Genomic DNA, 20406 nt, shown 5'->3' with positions numbered 1-20406 from the left:
GTTTCCTTGACCTTTGGCAAGGTCTCTCTTAATGATTCCTCCAGGAAATCTAACCTAAGGTACTATGCATGCAGGTTCCCCCATGGACTCTGTAGCTTGGGAATGTTTCCTTCTTTCCCAGTCACTCAGCCCCTTGTTTTTAATTTTATTTTTATTTTTATATATTTTTTAAAGCCTATAGCACCTGGTATTTTTAGGTGGTCTCCTATCCAAGTACTAACCAGGCCTGACCCTGCTTAGCTTCCAAGATCAGACGAGATTGGGCATGTTCAGGGTGGCATGGCCGTAGACTCAGCCGCTTGTTTTAAAGTGAGATTTCTTTTAAAGGTGAGGGCAGTGGTTGGGTCCACTCCTCAGGTCAAGACAAAAAGACTGGATGCCAACTGAGCCACCCACGAACAAAGGCATAAGGGCCAAACATTCCAACGAACCTTAGCAGTGGCCTGTGGATAAATTTGGTTTCCTACCTACCCTCCAACACCAAACATTCAGCTTAGTCACTGGTGCTCATTTGGAAAAAAAAAAGAAAAAGCTAAACAATCCTGGATAAAACTGTAATTATCTGGATCCAGCTGGGAGGCTGCTGCCTATTCTTTCTCTGGTGAGGGAGGCAATGGTGTGGGGATCAGGTAGAATTTCCCACAGTCCTGCCCAATCTCTGTGTAGCTAGAAAATTATATTGCCTGATTTCCTTTCTGTGGCTGGTTAGGCACATTCGAAAGTACACATTTGATTTTTACTCTATCATAAACAAAGCACTCTACCTTGAGGGCATTATCTAAGTGAACTAAGTCAGACAGAGAAACACAAATACTATATAATCTCACTAAAATGTGGAATCTAAAACAAAACAAAAACCTGCACACACCAAACTCATAGAAAAAGAGATCAGATTTGTTGTTACCAGAGGTGGTGGCTGGGCATAGGTGGTTGGATGAAGGTGGTCAAAAGGTACAAATTTCCAGTTATAAGTTCTGGAGATGTAATGAATAACATGATGGCAATAGTTATCAGTGCTATGTGGTGTGCATGAAAGTCTCCAAGAGTGTAGATCCTAAAAGTTCTCATCAGAAGGAAAAATAACAATTTTTCTCTGTTTTTTTTTTTGTATCTATATGAAATGATGGATGTTAACTAAACTTATCATGGTAATCATTTTGCAATATACATAAGAACTGCTGTATGCAAACTTATACAGCACAATATTTCAATTATATTGCAATAAAACTGAAGGAAAATCCCCCTGAATCCAAAGCATTCCACCTTTAACACCCTCATGCATCCCAATTCTGCTAGTTGCAGTCAAAGCAATTACATTTGGTGGTATCTGCAGTGTGGTGTCTATCATGTACTCAATTATTTATAATGCCCTCGGTTGAAATGCACAGGCCCGCCTCTCTTCTGTGGGGTCATTTCCAAAGGAAGAATGACAGGCACAACTTTGAGAAGATTGCTTAAAAGTAGATAAGAAATAAGGGGATCTTTTAATTCTCTATTGTTTGCTTGAGTTTTGTTTTTCCTCTATCACAGGGGAATGTACGTTTCTAGATGGAATGTCAAAGAAACAAGTTCAATCAAAATCTCTTCTGCTGTTTTTCTCTTTTGTGCCTGCACTTTTTGGTGCGGAGAGTACAAGCCAATATGCTACAACTGATGCCCTCAGGCCATAACATGGTATAAACATCCTCCTCTTCCCAGGTTGGGAGTAGCACTTGCTTAACAAGGCCTGCAAATTCTGGCTGGTGAATTGCACCATCAGGCAATGACTGTGGCCTTTATAGGCATCAGAAGTGGATCCGGTAAGGGGAGATTTGCTATCAAATTGTTCCTTCCTGACCTGATTTTACAGAATTCTACTCTGTAAAGGAGCATACACATGTCCCTGTGAAGCAAAGGAAACATCTGGAAAGGAAATTTAGAATTCATTCTTGTGCTTGAGGAGCATATAGTTTAGTTGGGGAAATGATATTTATACTTTATGAAAAATATATTGGGTCTCATATTTTTTCATAAGGAGTAGCCTTTCCTTTCCCTTGCTAGCTAGAGCTAAACCATACAGAGTAAAAACTAGAAGCTCCTCTACCTTTGCTTTCAAGAAAATATTGAAGATTGCAGAAGGAAAATTCATTTTTTTAAAGAAAACAGACCTTCTTTACCCTTTTGTGCCAGAAACCTGAACAACCTAATAAGCATTCTTTCAGAAATACTGTGTTCCCTTTCCTCACCAATAACTTCATTTGGCATCCTATGATTCCGCTCCAAGTTCATAATGCCCTTCATTTGTCCCTCATTCAATAAATATCAGTCTTGAATGAAATTCAAAGTCTAGTGGGACAGATAAGATATGCAGATGAATCATTCTAATGCCAGAATATTGCCATGTAATTCTGTAAGCAAGTCGCTGAGCTGAGCAGAAGAGAAGAAGGAAGAGAAAGAAGTGGTATCTGAGTCGTGAAAGAGAAATAGAGATTAATCCTTTGTTAGGTAGAGATTGGGGAGGACAGGAAGGCATTTCAGAGGCAATGGCATGAAGAAAAGCACACAGATGGATGGGATATCCATTGAAGGGACCGAATTGCAGGAGTGCAAAGTTTCCCTGGGAGAGGAGTGGGAGATAAGGCTGGAGAGGCACTTTGGAATCAGAGCAGGGGGAAACTGGCTCTGGAGAAAAGCAGGTAGTCAGTGGACAATGGAGAGGCATAGAAAACTATTCAGGGGAGAACAGTATGATTCAAGCAGTACTTTGGTAGCAGTAAATCTTGGAAAGAGAGCTATGGAGCAGGAAGACTGTTGGGAGGCTGCAACCTCAGTCTATGTAAGAGAAGGTGGTGGCTTCTTGCCTTTGTTAAACATATCACAATTGCCCATCATTGAGACCTATCTTCCTTACTGGTTGTAAACTCTCAAATCTTTAGAGAGAGAGCACAGTGTCTCATTCAATTCTGTATTCTCAGTATCTGGCACAGAGTAGATTCACACTACATATGCTTGTTGAATGAGTGAAATTGGAGGCTGCTAGTGGAAATGGAGAGGATGGGGTGGATATGAGAGAGTTAGTGTGGTTAGAGAACAGACAGAACCATCTATGGTGGTGTTGGGAGGCCAGGCTCAGTTTACACAGATGTCTTGTACAGCTCAGCTAGTCTTCCCTAACAGCCTCTGAAAGCTTTTTTTTTTGCCACAGTCTCCCTTCCTTTTTTCATTCCATGTCTCTATAGCAGTTCTCCCCAGCATGACCCATGACAATTCTGTCTGTCCAATCTTGATCCTTATCAAGGACATAAAGCACAAAGAGAGATGACTTGGCAAGACTGGAGAGGAGCAGTTGGCCATCTTATGTTCATCTTGTTTAATCGAGATCCTTTGCCTGCCTGGAGACAAGGGGCTGGACCACATGGTACCTTAGCTCCCTCCCTACTTTGAGATCCTAGAAAACATTGGAAACTTTTTGATGTTTGGACTATTTGTTCATATAACTAGTTCTGCATGGGACTCATGCAAATATCTCACCCAGAGACATAGCTTGTTTGCCTTGTCCCTCCCTCCCCCCCGCCCTCACCTCCACCCCTTTCTAATCTTATCAGGGAAGAGAAAGAATCCTTCATTAGCCATCTTCCATAAAACCGACCATTTGTAAAACAGTCTAGAGGGAACCCAGAACTATTATGAGGGCCTTTCTAAGTTGTCAGTGAATGGAGTTTTTGGAGGGACCCCAGGGAATATGCTGAAGAAGTTCAGAAACAGAAAACTCAGAAGACTAGGGATTAAGAGATCATGTAAATGAGCCATCTCATTTGGAGCGAAGGGCATCCCACAAAGGGAAAGGGCCTGAGAAACTGTCAGCTCAGCCCAGACCCTCAGTAGTGACATACTGACATTTTGGCCTCAATCTGGGACCCTTTCAGTTTAGTAGAATAGGAGCTTTTCAAGGGAACTACATCTTATCTCTTCTTGCAGCTTCATAGACAAAGAAGGCTTGGCTGCTGTGTGAATAGCTGGACCCCGACCTCGGACCTCAACTGTGGCTGGGTTATTGCAATTAGGATCCCACCAGCCTCTTGGGCCAGAACACCTGCCTCATTCAGCCATTATTCCTGCCTTGACAGTCACCTCCTTGCTAGCCATTTCTCTGTGGTCGGCTTTTCCCCTAACACTCAGGACATTTAGGAGCAGTCAAGTATCAAGTACTAATACTTGGGGTGTGTGATTTTGATCCTGGTCCAAGTCAAACGGAATTATGAAAACCAATAAACTATTTAAACATCACACCACACAATACAAGCCCACATTCTATGATTGTACAAGATGCATTTTATAATACCATGTGGATTATCTAGTGTTCAGGGTCATCTGTGTCATTTCTCCTTTCCACTGCGGCAGATCGTAGAAAGTTGAATGGATTATTGGCTTAACTACCTCTCCACAGCAGCCCTGCATCCTGCCAAATTTTGCTTCTGTTTCTGTTCTCTTTTACTGTCTCTCATTTCAGAACAGAAATTCTATTTCCACCTTGGCAAATCACTGTCCCCTTTGGCCACAGAAGGCAGTCTCCCACTCACCTCAGAGAAATGCTCAAGTTCTTTTAGGAGGGTCTGGTGTCTGTGGCAAGGCCACCTTCTACTATGTCAGCATGGCTCTGATCCTGACTAGAATATTAGGTCCCATTATTTGTTCCCCCAACTTCAAAAAAAAAAAACAAGGAAAAACTCAAAGGAGTGTTCACAGATGGCTAATGCATTGAGGATAAGTGAAAGAAGTCAGATTTTGTACAGAGCAGACTGTAGGAAGAAGTAATTACATTATGTAGGTTGGAAATTGCTCATTTCTTTATGTGCAGGTAAGAAGGGACAAGGACAGTGTTTTGTGGAGGACTCCTGTTCAGCACCAGAATGGATTGCTTTGGGAGGAAGAGGAAGCTTCTCTGCACAGACACTATTTGGTCAAGAGGGTTTTAGCATATTCCTGGCTGGAGTTAGGAAGATGAGAGAAGGAAGAAATGACTTGTAATGTTTTTGTGGTCATAAAATTCCATGATTACCCCCATGTGGATGCCTGTGTTTCTCATCTGCTAGTGGCTCCAGATTGATTATTTAACAACGATGATGTTAGTTGATATCTTTTCACTCACTGCTAGCCAGGTCCTGGTAAGAGGCCTGAGCTCCACTCACCATAAGTGTCTTGCTTGCCACACAATGCATCAAAATACCACCAGTGGGAACCAGGCACACAACCTGATCTGACTACAACAATCTCTTCTCATTTCGGCATCATCAATTTTCCCCTCTGTATTGGATTATTTTCATAGGCGTACAAATATACCGTTATTTCCTTCATTTAAAAAAACTCATGTTTACTACATTCCTCCTCCAGCTCTAATTTCTTTGCTCCTCTTTACAGCAAAGCTCCTCAGAAGAATTATTTACTCTCTGTCTCTAATCCCTCTTTTCCCAGTCACTCTTTTTTTTTTTAATTATTATTTTAAAGATACAATTCATATACTATAAAAGTCACCATTTTGAAGTATATAATTCACTGGCTTTCAGTACATTTGCAATGTGTGCAACCATCGCTACCACTTCTAGAACATTTCCATCACCCCTAAAATAAAGCCCATATTCATAAGCAGTCATTTTCCATTCACTCCTCTCCCCAGCCCTTGGCAACCATTAATCTACTTTCTGCCCCTATGAATTTGCCTTTTCTGAACATTTCATATGAATGGAACTATACTATATTTGTCTTTTTGTGTCTGGCTTCTTTCATTTAGCATACTGTTTCTGAGGTTCATCCATGTTGAAACATGAGTCAGAACTTCATTGTTTCTTACAGATGAATAACATTTTATAATCTAGATATACCCCATTTTGTTTGTCTAGTCATGACTTGATGGACATGGTACTTTACACTTTTTGGCTATTATGAATAGCACTGCTATGAATATGTGTGTGTGCACTCTCTTAAACCTGTTTGTTCAGGCTTTTGTCTCCCACTGCACCACAGCACCTGCTCTTCTCAAGGTCAACAATAATCTCCATAGCAGGAGACTGATCAATTCTCTGTCTTTATCTTACTTGACTTATCAAGAGTATTTGATGCAGCTGATCACTCCTTCCTGTTTTACTTGCCTTCTGGGACATCCCACTTTCCTGGTTTTCTTCCTACTTCACTGGATTTTTCTTCAAAGTTCTTTTGCTGGTTCCTTTTTCATATCCTCAACTCTAAACATTAGATTTCTCCAGGTTCAGTCAGATCTCTTTTCTCCCTTGTCTACACTCACTTCCATGGAGATCTCAGATTCATCCCATCCCATGGCTTTAAATACAGTCTAAACACTGGTGAGTGCCAAATTTGGATCTCCAAATTTCAAATTTCCAGCTTTTCCACTCAATTCCAGACTCATATATCCAATCATGTACTTGATATTTTCACCTGGAAGTCTAACCAAACTGATCATATCCAAAACTGAACTCCTGATTATTCACTTGGTATAATATATTCCTTGCATAATCTTCTCCACCTTGGTAAAGGGAAAGTACAACATGCAGTTGCTTAGGTCAAAAACTGTAGAAGATCTTTGGAAATGTGGCAGAGTGAAAGATGTCCCCAGATCTCTCCCCTTGAAACAACAATAGGCTGAACATCTAAAACTCAACAAAAAACATCTAAACTTCACACCAGTACGACTGTGCGTGAGATCTGTGCATAAAAGCTACCACAGGTCAGAACCCTGGGTATTGGGCAGTGGACTGAGAAGAATAAAGAAGCTGCTTCTCACAGCCACCAGAGCTCCCTGCAGGAGGAAGGGGAGGGGAGAAGGAGCGGCGAGTTCCCTGAACAGCCTTGCCTGGGAAAGCTGCAGGGCTCAATAATCAGGGCAGAAAGCAGAAAAGCGGGACAGGACCACAGAGGAACAATAGTTGATTTTTGCTGGCTGTGGTTGCAAAATCAAGGCTGAGCAACAGCCCCCAACCCTGAACCCAGAGGGCAACTCCTCCCATATCCTCTGAGACCAAATACCGCAGAGCCCCAGAGGAATCTGAGCAAACGCTGACGAGACTGTCACTGACACTGACAGGGACTGAAACTGAGGGTAGCGAGCATCATTAAATATTTACAAGAAAATTTAAAAAGCATTATTAAGTCTTTATATAAAGCAGGGATTCAAGAGGCTTAGATGTCAGTAGGAAACCAAAAGAAAAGCGCCTTCTTTGCAACAGGCTAAAGAGAGAACTTTGTATAATAAATCTTCCTTCTGAAAAATCAGTAGAATACATTTTCATTAATGCCCAGGCAGAGAAATAGTCCATTAAACACCATGAACAACCAAGGTGACAAGGCATCTCAGAAAGAAAGAGAAAAATCTCCAGAAAATAAGCTTACAGACATAGAAATGTGCAACTAAATGACAGAGAATTCAGGATGCTACTTCTGAAAAAACTCAATGAGATGCAAAACAACTTAAAGAAACAATTTCATGAATTGAAAAAACAACTAGATGAGCAGAGCAAGGAGATTGAAACCCTCAAAAAGAACCAAATAGAACTTCCAGAGAAGAACACACTGCAAGAGTTGAAAAATGAAATAGCAAGCTTGGGAAAAGAGTCGACCAAATGGAGGAAAGGATCACTGATATCAAAGACAGAAATCTAGAAATAAATCAGAAGGAAGAAGACAGAGACCGAAGAATGAAAAATAATGAAAGAGAAATGCAAGAAGTAGCTGATACCATCAGGAAAGGAAACATAAGAATAATGGGTATTATCAAAGGCAAGGAAAAGGAGCAGGGACTAGAAAAGCATTTTCAGACAAATAATTGACGAGAATTTCCCAAAGCTAAGGAATGAGCAGGAGCTTGGAATTCAAGAAGTCAACAGAACACCTAATTATCTCAACCCAAAAAGGCCTGCCCCAAGACACATCGTATTAAAGTTATCAAAAATCAATGACAAAGACAGAATTCTCAGGGCAGCCAGGGAGGAAAAAATGGTAACATATAAAGGTAAACCCATTAGATTATCCTCAGACTTCTCAGCACAAACTTTACAAGCCAGACAGGAATGGAATCAAATATTTAAACAAGCGAAAGGAACTACCAGCCTAGAATAATGTATCCAGCTAAGCTCTCCTTTAGATATGAAGGAGAAATGAAGACGTTTTCAGAAATACAAAAACTGAGAGAATTCTCCACCATGAGGCCTGTACTACAAGAAATACTGAAAAGGGTCAGTTCAGCGAAAACAAAATACCAAAACAAACAAAAAAAAATACAAAATTAGGAGTAAAGTGACTATCAGGCAAATAGAAGCAGAGGAGTACGATCATTACTAAGAACAGGGCTTTATAAGCTTAAATAATAATAAGAGAATTGCTATAGCAAGATAGTAATGAACTTTCAACATACATAGGGACAAATTGAGATAACAATGACTGAAAAGGGGAGGATTCAAAGATCCAAATTCGCAAAGAAGAAAGGAGATAAGGCACGCACAGAAGAAAATCAACGAATATATATATATAACTATCCTTTACATATTCATAATAGTAACCACATGCCAAAGAGTCAGAACAGTTGTATATAACATAAAACAAGAAGGACCAGGGAGAAAACCCACAAAAGTCAACTGAAATAAAGAAAAGAGAAGCACAAGGACAAGGAAGCAATGGAAACACCAAGCTGCCAGAAAGCAAAAGATAAATGGCTATAAGAAGACCTCATATTTCATTAATCACTCCAAATGTAAATGGACTAAACTCACCAATAAAAAGGCGTAGAGTTGCAGAATGGATCAAAAACCAAAAGCCAACCATGTGCTGCCTCCAGGACACACATCTCAGCTCCAAGTACAAATATAGACTCAAAGTGAAAGGGTGAAAAATGATATTTCAAGCAAATGGCATTCAGAAAAAAGATGGAGCAGCAGTACTAATATTGAATGAAACAGACTTCAAAATAAAAAAAGGTAAAGAAAGATACTGAGGGACACTTCATAATGATAACGGGAATCATGCACCAAGAAGATATAGCACTTATTAATATCTAGGCTCCCAATCAGGGAGCCCCAAAATATGTAAAGCAATTGCTAACAGAACTAAAGGGAGAAATAGAACAAAACACTATCATAGCAGAGGACCTAAATACCCCACTGTCGGATATGGACTGATCATCCAAACAGAAAATCAATAAGGAAACAACATCCTTAAATGGCACATTAAACAAACTGGATATAATGGTCATTACAGAGCCATCCATCCCAAAACAGCAGCTTATACATTCTCCTCTATTGCACATGGAACATTCTCAAGAATTGACCACATACTGGGACACAGAGATAGCTTCAACAAATAAAAGAGTGTTGAAATCATATCAATCGTATTCTCTGCTTTGAAACTAGAGATCAACTGTAGAAAGAAATTAGGAAGAAATAAAAATACATAGAGATTAAAGAACATGCTACTGAAGAATAACTGGGTCAGAGAAGAAATAAAAAGAGAGAATAAGAGATACATAGAAATGAATGGTAATGATAGTATAACATATCAAAACTTTTGAGACACGGCAAAAGTGGTCATAAGAAGAAAGTTAATATCATTACAGGCCTAGCTCAAAAAACAAGAATGAGCTCAAATAAACAACCTAAAGCTTCATCTTAAAAAAACTAGAAAAGGAAGAAAAAATAAAGCCTAAAGTCAGCAGAAGGAAAGAAATAATCAAAATTAGAGCAGAAATAAATGAAATTAAAAACAAACAAACAAAAAAACGATAGAAAAAAATAACTGAAACCAAGAGCTGGTTCTTTGAGAAGGTTCTTTAGAAGATTAGACTCACTAAAGAAAAAAGAGAAAGGACACAAACAAAATCAGGGATGAAAGAGGAGAAATTATGACTGACATCACAGAAATACAAAGGATCATACAAGAATACTATGAAAAAGTATATAACTCCAAATTTAATAACCTAGAAGAAATGGACCAGTACTTAGAAAAATACAACCTTTCTAGACTGAATCAAGAACTGGAAAATCTAAATAGACCAATCAGCAGTATGGAAATTGAAACAATCATCAAAAACCTACCAAAAAATAAAAGTCCAGGACCAGATGGCTTCACCAGTGAATTCTACCAAACATTCAAAGAAAATTTAATACCTATTCTCCTCAAACTCTTCCAAAAATTCAAAGAGGAGGCAATACTTCCCAACTCATTTTATGAGGCCAATATTACTCTGACACCACAACCTGGTAAAGATAACACAAAAAAAGAAAAGTACAGACCAATATCTCTCATGAACACAGATGCAAAACTCCTAAATAAGATACTAGCGATTCGAATACAGCAACATATTAAAAAGATTATATACCCTGATCACGTGGGCTTCATCCTAGGGGTAGGGATAGTTCAGCATATGCAAATTAATTAGTGTGATACACCACATAAACAAATTAAAAAATAAGAATCACATGATCATATGAAGAGATGCGGAAAAAGCCTTCGACAAGATACAACATCCATTTATGATTAAAACACTTAACAAAATATGAATAGAAGGAAAGTACCTTAACATAATAAGGGCCATCTATGACAAACCCCCAGCCAACATTACACTTAATGGTGAAAAACTAAAAACCTTCCCTCTAAGATCAGGAACAAGGCAAGGCTGTCCATTATCACCACTGTTATTCAATATAACATTGGAAGTCCTAACGAGTGCAATCAGACAAGAGAAAGATATAAAAGGCATCCAAATAGGAAACAAAGAAGTCAAACTGTTACTATTTGCAGATGACATGATTCTCTATATAGAAAATCTAAAGACTCCACAAGAACACTACTAGAAACAATAAGCAAATGCAGTAAAATTTCTCAATAAAAAATCAACATTCAAAAACCCATAGGGTTCCTACACTCTAATAATGAAGTGTCAGAAAAAGAAGTGGAAAAAATAATTCCATTTGCAATTGCAACAAAAAGAATAAAATACCTAGAGTAAATTTAACAAAACAAGTGAACTATCTATATAATGAAAACTATAAGACCCTATTAAAAGAAATCAAAGAAGATACAAAGAAATGGAAAGATAGTCTGTGTTCTTGGATTGGAAGAATCAACATAGTTAAAATGACCGTACTACCTAAAGCAATATATAGATTTAATGCAATCCCCATCAATATCTCATCGGCTTTTTAAAAAAAAAATAGAACAAAAAATCATCAGATTTGTATGGAAGCACAGAAGACCTCGAATTGCCAAAGCCATCCTGAGAAAAAAGAACGAGGCCAGAGGCATCACCCTGCCTGACTTCAAGCTATACTACAAAGCGACAGTAATCAAAGCGGCATTGTACTGGCAGCAAAACAGACACACAGACCAGTGGAACAGAATCAGAAGTAAATCCATATTTATATGAGCCAATAATTTTCAACAATGATGCCAAAAACACACAGTGGAAAAAGGAAAGCCTCTTCAATAAATGGTGCTGGGAAAACTGGAAAGCCACCTGCAAAAGAATGAAACTAGGTTGTTGTCTATCACCACACACCAAAATTAACTCAAAATGGATTAAGTACCTTAATGTAAGACTTGAAACGATAAAATGCATAGACGAAAACATAGGAACTAAACTGAAGACCTTGGACTTAAAGAAGATTTTATGAATTTGACCTCAAAAGCAAGGGAAATAAAAACTAAACTAAATGAATGGGACTACATCAAACTAAAAAGCTTCTGCTCTGCAAAAGAAATCGTCAACAAGGTAAAGAGACAACCATCTGAATGGGAAAATATATTTGCAAGCAACACCTCTGATAAGGGCCTAATATCCCAAATATACAAAAAACTTATATAACTCAATAACAACAAAAAATGAATGTTCCAATCAAAAACTGGTCAGAGGACCTGAACAGACACTTCTCCCTAGAGGACATACAAATGGCCAACAAACATATGAAAAGATGCTCAACATCACTAGCTATTAGGGAAATGCAAATCAAAACCACAACAGGATACCATCTCACACCTATTAGAATGGCTATAATCAACAGGACAAGTAATAACAAATGTTGGAGAGGATGTGGAGAAAAAGGAACCTTCGTCCACTGTTGGTGGGACTGCAAATTGATTCAGCCACTATGGAAAACACTATGGAGTTTCCTCAAAAATCTAAGAATTGTTCTACTATATGATCCTGCAATTCCTCTATTGGGTATTTACCCCAAAGACTTGAAAGCCCATGTCCGAAAAGATATTTGCCCACTGATATTCATAGCAGCAGTATTCACAGTGGCCAGGATATGGAAGCAACCGAAGTGTCCTATGATAGATGATTGGCTACAGAAGCAATGGTACATATATACAATGAAATATTACTCAGCCATAAGAAGAGGTGAAATACTGCCATTTGCGACAACATGGTGGACCTTGAGATAATCATACTAAGCCAGACAGAAAAAGTTGAAAATCACATGATATCACTTATATGTGGGGTATAAACCTAAAAACAACAAATGAACAGGACAAACAAACAGACTCATGGACATGGACTACAGGCTAGTGGTTACCAGAGGCCTATAGATAGATTAGTGGTTACTAGTAGGGTGGGGGAGGAGGGGAGTGGTCGATGGAGTAAAGGGGGTCAAATACAGGGCTTAGGGAGATGGTGAAGTGGGTAAAGGAGATCAAATATATGGTAGCTGAAGTAAACTGGACTTTGGGTGGTAAACACACAATAGAATATACAAATATCAAATGATCACGTACACCTGAAAATATATAATTGTATAACCAATGTTACTCCAATAAACTTAATTTAAAAAAAAGAAAGAAAAAGAGAATAAAACAAAACTTTAGAGTTATCTCTGACCCTTCTTTCTCTCACACTCCATATCCAATCTGTCAGTAAGCCCTGATATATCTACTACCAAAATATAGGAGTTTACTATGTCTTACTGCACCCACTCCTTGATCTAATTCATCCTCTTTTGCCTGGATTATTGTAAATCCATTCCACCTTTAGGTTCCCCTGCTTCCGCCACACAATCTATTTTCAATACAGAGTGATTCTTTAGAAATGTAAGTCTGATTATGTCACTCCTTTAGTCAAAATTCTCCAGTGGTTCCACTTCTTACTCGGAGTAAAAGTCAAAGTCTTTACCGAGGCCTACAAGGCTCTACATGAAGTAGCCCTGCCTCTTCATAGATTCCATCTCCCCATTACTCTTATTCACTCAAATCCAGTCACAGTGGCTGACTTACTATTCCTTGAACACATCAGGTTTGTTCCTGCTGCAGGGATTTGCAGTTGTTGTTCTTTGCCTGGAATGTTTTTTCTTTTCTTCCACTCCAGATATCTGTATGGCTTACTCTTTCACTTCCTACAGGTATTTATAATAGGTCCCACTTATCTACATTCTAAGACCCCCAGTGGATGCCTGAAACTACAGACAGTACCGAACCCTATGTATACTATGTTTTGTCTATACATATATACCTATGATAAAGTTAAATTTATAAATGAGGCACAATAAGAGATTAAAAATAATAACTAATGATAAAATAGAGCACGTATAACAATATACTGTAATAAAAGTTATATGAATATGGTCTCTCTCTGTTTGTTTTCTACCCACAAATTTAATGCCTTTTTCATCTTAATAAGCACTTATCATGCAGTAGCTATAACTTTTGTAGTTTGAGCAAAATGAGCACAAATTTCTTTCCCTTTCTTCACAATTCAATGAATAGAAGATTTGTTCTTACCATAGACCTTAGCAACCTCAGCATGTTTTCTTTTTCCTTTCCTTATTAAGTCTAGAACTTTAACTTTTCACTTAAAGGAAGTGCTTTACGGCCTCTCTTTGGCATATCCGAATTGCCAGCATAACTATTCTTGCATTCTGGGGCTATTAGTAAGTAAAATAAGGATTACTTAAACACAAACACTGAGATACGGATATTGCGAGAGTTGATCCAATAACTGAGAAGGTTACTAAGTGACTAATAGGCATGGATCTGCTGGACAAAGGGATGATTCACATCCTGGGTGGGAAGGAGCAGGACAGTGTGAGATTTCATCATGCTACTCAGAACAGTGTGCAATTTAAAACTTATGAATTATTTATGGAATTTTCTATTTAATATTTTCAGACTGTGGTTGACCACAGGTAACTGAAACCATAAAAAAGCAAAACCATATACATCGGGGACTATTGAACTCAAATGTCACCTTCTTAATGAGTCCTTCCCTGATGACCTAACCTGAAATAAAACCTCTTTTGCTCCACACTCTTGATTTCCCTTTCCCTACTTTATCACCATCTGAAGTTCTATAAATTTTATTTGTCTCCCTTTAGTACAATATAAGCAAATATGAAAGTAGGTTTTTTTTTCTGGTTCATTCATGGCTGTATCACCAGCACTAGAACACTGCCTGGCACATAGTAGGTGCTTAGGAAATATTTGTCGAATAAATAAATGAATGGTGGAATGGGTTACTTTGTGTTTTTTTCTTTAGCTTTATTGAGGTATGCTTGACAAATAAAATTGTATATATCTAAATATATAATGTGATGATTTGATAAACAAATGAATGATTGAACTGATTAGTTTGAAAACTAATGTGTACTTACGCCATTCTTATTGCTTGATTGAATTCAACCATTAGCTTTCAATATAGTTGTTTATCTAATTTCAGCTGCAGTGTGATCTCACATAAATTTTTTAAAAAGATATTTCCATTAGCAACTTTATTTTTCTTAAGGTATTTAAAAATGTGGGCTCTTGAGTCAGACTGTTGGAGTTTGAATGCTGGACATCTGTGTGAATCAGGACATGTTAACCATTCTGTGCCTCAGTTTCCTCATCCATAAAACAGGCATACTAGGAGCACCTATCCCATGATTTTATTTTAGGGGTCAAAAAAAATAATGTATATAACTTTTCTAGTTCAGTACCTGGAACATAGTAAAGCTTCAGCGAACAGTGGCTTTTATTACAGTTATTAAGATGTAAGAGAAAATGTTCAACTTGCAACAGAAACAACTGAATACATTTTTCTAAGTGAAACTAAAATAGCTATCCAGCTCTTATGTATAAGTAGTATTTCTTTGAGAAATGAACCCAAACTTGAAGGCCAATTGTTTTGTCCCTTTCCTCAGGAAGTTCTCCTGGAACTGGACATATTCTCTCCATATTTTCTATATCTTCACAGAATATATACATACTTGGAACAGCATTTGGAACATCTCATACTTAATAACTCAACTTCTCGCATTCTTCACTTTAATACCATTTCAGACCCAGAGGTTCAGATTCTATGGATTATCTTCACTCAGGAAATTGGTTAAAAATTTAGCAATTCCCTTTGTGGGAAAGATATTTGCTGAGTACTGGCAGACTAGCTTTCTAAATGCAAACAAGGTTGTCCATGCTTTAAAAAGGACAATGGTCTCAATTTCCATGTCGTGACACCTCCTTGCAACTGGTTGTCAGATACATCTTGTGTTAATGCCTTGTTAAACAAAGTTATCATAGATCCACTCTATGAATGCCAAAATGCGCTGGATTCTTTGACTTGTGCAAGGAAAGGGGGAAGCTCAAACCTGTACAGAAACATTTGGCTCCACATTCCACAGAAACAGTCAATGAAGTGCAGCCTCTCCTATTTATCACTTGACCCACATCATTTCATACTTGCTTTCCAGGGTCCACTACTTATATTCTAACTTCTCTTACCTCCCACAGCAACTTATATTGACTTGGGTTGGGCTGGGCACACATTTGTTTACTCATTCATTAAACCCACAGGGATCATTAATACTAGCTAAACCACACCACTTCTTTGCTGCTTTTAATAATTTCCTAGTTTTGTTATTTAAATGAAATTTTATCCTATTTTCCCAGCTATGCTGTAAATTTCTTGAGTACATGAATTCCTATCTCATTCCTGTCATCTGTAGTGGCGCACTTGATTCTTCATTTAGTCTATATTTTTATTATAAAGCTCTGCAAAACTGCTATGGAGAAATGGGTCTAAACTCTAGAATTGGGTAAAATTTTCTCCTTGACCTTTAATTTTTTATTGTGACTGTTAAGAGAAAATAGCATGCAACGACCAGCAATTACTAAGCCATTTTTCCACTATAATATAATTTCAAATAAAAATCTGACAAAGCCTGTGTTGAGAATTAGAAACTTACTCATAAACAGTTGTCCATCCATTTTCATTACTTTTGGTAGCCAGAAGCCCTGTGTTTCCTGGATACGTCATCAAGGCTAGATTATAACCTTGGGCTGACACTCTTTTCAGTACTCCATTGCTGCTTATGGTCAGCCAGTACACCTGCCCGCCGGGCACGACAAGCCAAAGGGGCATTCCACCTGCGTCCCGGTGAATATGCACAGAGTTGCCATTGCTACTGGTAATGGCACCCAAGTCACCTTCGGCATTGTAGGTGAAATTATACACATAGTCCCTTGTTATCAAGTTCAAGGTATGCAGGTGTGTTCCATTGATGGTGAACTGGTAGAGTTCCTGATCAGCAGGTGAAGCAATCTCATAAAGGTTCATGTCATTTAGCTGGGCTTGGTTCCTGCTAATGGTTCGAATTCGAACATTCCCAAGATCAGCCACATAGAGGGTACCATCAGGTGACACTGCTAAGGAGGTAGGGGCTTTCATCTTTGCATCTTTGGCATAGCCACCATCACCTGTGGGAGAAAGACACTGGTTTTAATAATTGTCATTGCAAGCATTTATATGAACATACTGTGTACAGAAATCACTGTGCACCAAGAATCATTTTAAAGGGAACAATCTGTGAACCAACATTCTCCATATGTCCTCCTTGACAAATTTGAAACTATTTTTCAAAATTCTTGAGTCAGTACCACTGAAGATAAACAGTAAGATACAAGTACCTCAGTAACACCAATTTTGTGAAATCCTCAATCCTGCTGTTTAGTATCTATTGTATTGCATACAAAAACAGCAAGTAATGACAACCACACAAAATTTGGCTGGAAATTCATGAGACTTATGTTTGTCAATGCGTGTAGGATCTATTCTAATTCTATTGTGCCTAGAGGACCTATCGTTAGTTAATTCTTGTTGTCACATTGTCAAAGTATATCTCGTTTTCACATTGTCAAAGTCTGTAAGTGCAACAATGATTCAGAACATCAAATTTGATAACTGGAATAAACATTAGATATGTCTTGAATGAAAGATATAAATTAGAAAAATAACTATAAAATTAATTGTCCAGGAAAACAACAGGGATATTGATCAAAAGTCATATTGACAAGTCGCTTGCTCTAGATTCCTGTGGCCCAAGGAAAAGCAAAGGTTAAGAGAACTATTTGGGCCTGGATGAGCAGTTTAGTATGACTGTAAGCAGCATGAAGGGATTTCCACATCCCAGCAATAAATGTATCTATTGACATTTTGAGGACTAATTGCTGTCTGGAATATCCACTCCATGTTTGGGGAAAAGGCCCTTTTCTTTCTCCTCTCCTCCCTCCCCCTGCTTTTTTTTCTATTTCAACTGGAAGGACACTAATGGTTATGGAGAAAGTTTTGGATATTTTAAAAAAGCAATGTAAGTAGTAGCAGACCGATATCCTGAGAACCCTCCATTGTGGGATTTAATTGTGTTCACGTGTCCCTAAAGTAGTCTGTTCCTAATCTCTTTGATTTTCAAATAGCACATGCTGTTAATTTGAAACCGAGTCACTTGGAAGTAATTTTTTCCTTAGATAAGTTAGAAAATGTAGGTTTTACCTAGTTTCTCTTTCTCCAAAGAACAAATACAATCATGATCTTATGTTTGTATAACGGTCTTAACTTCTTAGAGTATCAAAATTTGTATTATACTTATTTATCCCCAAACCAGCAAGGTGATATAATTGAGACAAATGACACATCTATTTAACAGATGAAGTAAGTGAGTCATGACGACATTTTGTGGCTTTCCTGGGGCCACTCAGTAAGTCATTTGCAGAACAACAACCAGACACTAGGCTATCTGACTCCAACAAACCATTGCTTTTTCCATTTGCTCATATTAATGCTCACAAGTAACACTTTTGTTCTTTTGACTTTTCTGATGCATGGTTTTCTTTTGAAAACAGAGAGGGGGAGCTGGCAAATTGCTAAAAAGGTCATACCTGAAAAACAGTCACAGTTGGGATCAATTTTGCAGTCACAGTCAGTGGGAGCACCAGCCATGATAGAGATCTCCCCATTGGTGGTAACTTGCTGAATTCGATTTACTTTCCTCTCATCTGTTTCAGCTATGAAGAGCAGCCCGCTGTGGGAGACGCTGATGGCCCTAGCTGACTCCAGAGTGGAGTGAATTGCCACCTTGCTGACCAAGAAATGATCGATACCTGGCACCTGGCAGTGAATGGGGCGCCCTGCAATGATCCGCACGCGCCTGTTCTCAGAAATTTGCAGCACAATGTTGTTATCCAAGACATACAATGAATTGTCCATGGGATTGACTGCAAGGTCTGTTGGCCACTCTAATCGTACCTGAAAAAAGAATAGAACACATGCCATTAGGTTACAATGTCTTACCAGGGGCAATTTTACCTTGAAAGAAAAACTGGCTTATTGGTTGCCCTTGTCTCACGAATTTCAGCAACGTTCGTGTTGTCTGGCAAAGTTAGCGGAGGATGGTTGTTGATTCAATGTTCTGGTAAACATATTTATCATTTATACTATTTCCAGTATAATGTAAAATTTTTTTTTGCAGTAATTCCAGAAAGATCCTCTAGAGCAGTGTTTTTCATAGTGTGGTCTCTGGACAAACAGCAATAGCATTACCTGGGAACTTGTTAGAAATGCAAATTCTCAGGCCCCAACTTTGACCTACTGAATCAGAAACTTCTGTAGGTGGGGGCCCAGCCATTTATGTTTTAACAAGCCTTCCAGGTGATTCTGATGCACACTAAAGTTTGAGGGGCTTTGCTTTAGAGCTTCTATGTTCTGATATACAAATCTCTCTCACTGTCCTGTAGATGGATGGAAAAACAAAGTTATAGAGACTTCTGGGAAACAGAGTGCTAGAGAAACCAAATTTTACTCCAACAGCAACCTTTTGGGACAGGACCTTCCATTAGCATAGACTTAGCATCCATCTTGCGGAATACTCCGGTACAGTACATCAACTGGTGACTTGGAATCTTAAGTTGTAATGTATTGCCACCTAGCTTGACCTGGTTCACTCTGTATCTCCCTTTCCTCAGCAAAGACACAGATTGATTTGTTCTTTCACTGAATCTTTGCTGAGTACCTTCTCTGCACTAAGCCTTGTACTAGGCTTTGGGGATTCCAAAGATGACTATAACACATCCTCTGCCCTCAAATGACTCACAGTCTAATAGAAACTTTGGAGGAGCCATTGAGCAACTACTTTCCATGTTATGAGAAGGAGGTGACAGAGAGAGTATGAGAGCACTTTACTCAGGCTAGGAGTCAAGAAGCAGGATATTCACAAAGAATGTGCTAAGCAAGGTCTGAAATGATCAGTAGGAGAGGAATGGAATAAAAATAGGGTGGAGGGGAAGCAGAGTTGAGCGCAATCCAGGTAGAGGAAACAGCATGGATGAAGGTCCAGAAGTTAGAGATAGTATGGCCTATCCAGGTTACTACAAACAATTTAGTAAGGCTAATGTAGGCTGAGTACATGGGAATGGTGAACAATAAAATCAAGAGGTAGACAGTGGGTAGGTATTATAGACAAAATTGTGTTCCCCCTAAATTCATATGTTGAAGTCCTAACCCCTAATGTGACTGTATTTGGTAAAAGGGCCTTTAAAGAGATAATAAAAATTAAATGAGGTCATAACAGTGGGGCTCTAATCTAATAGGACTGGTGCCCCTATAAAAAGAGGAAGAGACACAAGGAATGTGTACACACAGAGAAAAACCCCATGTAAGGACATAGTAAGAGGGTGGTTCTCTGTAAGCCAATGAAAGAGGCCTCAGAAGAAACCAAACCTGCTGACACCTTGATCTAGAACTTCTAGCCTCCAAAACTGTGAGGAAATAAATTTCTTTTATTAAAGCCACCTACTCTGCGGTATTTTGTTAAAGTAGCTCTAGCAGATTAATATACCAAGTAATGAAGGGTTGTATATGCCTAGCTTTATTCTGATGGCTATGGAAAACTGCCGAAAGGCTTTAAGTAGGAGGATGTGCCATAGTCATATTTGGGTACAAGAGGATCACACTGGCTGCTGTTGAGACCATAATGTAGGATGTGGCGAGATGGGAGGCAGGTTCACAGGAGGCCCTGCAGTGGTCCAGGTGAGGGATGATGGTAGCCTGAATTAGAATGACAACAGTGGAGATGAAGAAAAGTAAATAGATTCGAGACATGTTAAGGAGTTAGAAACAAGGATTGGTGT

At 38.6% G+C, this 20406-nt stretch overlaps 1 protein-coding gene and 1 pseudogene across 3 annotated transcripts in view; both read right to left on the bottom strand.

Moving 5' to 3' along the window:
- Window positions 1-20406, bottom strand: part of TENM1 (teneurin transmembrane protein 1) — a 745224-nt gene that overhangs the window by 44168 nt on the left and 680650 nt on the right. For all 3 annotated transcript variants that reach the window (XM_011378218.2, XM_011378219.2, XM_011378220.2), the window contains 2 exons: window positions 18160-18526; window positions 16191-16701 (listed from right to left, as the gene is read on the bottom strand). In XM_011378218.2, the coding sequence (XP_011376520.1) occupies window positions 16191-16701; window positions 18160-18526 (878 nt within the window). The remainder of the gene's footprint in view (window positions 1-16190; window positions 16702-18159; window positions 18527-20406) is intronic.
- LOC111730777 lies at window positions 173-291 on the bottom strand (annotated as a pseudogene).

This window comes from Pteropus vampyrus, unplaced genomic scaffold (assembly GCF_000151845.1).
Source record: "Pteropus vampyrus isolate Shadow unplaced genomic scaffold, Pvam_2.0 Scaffold335, whole genome shotgun sequence".
In the NCBI taxonomy this organism is placed as follows: Eukaryota; Metazoa; Chordata; class Mammalia; order Chiroptera; family Pteropodidae; genus Pteropus; species Pteropus vampyrus.
This window is presented reverse-complemented; position numbering and strand designations above follow the sequence as displayed.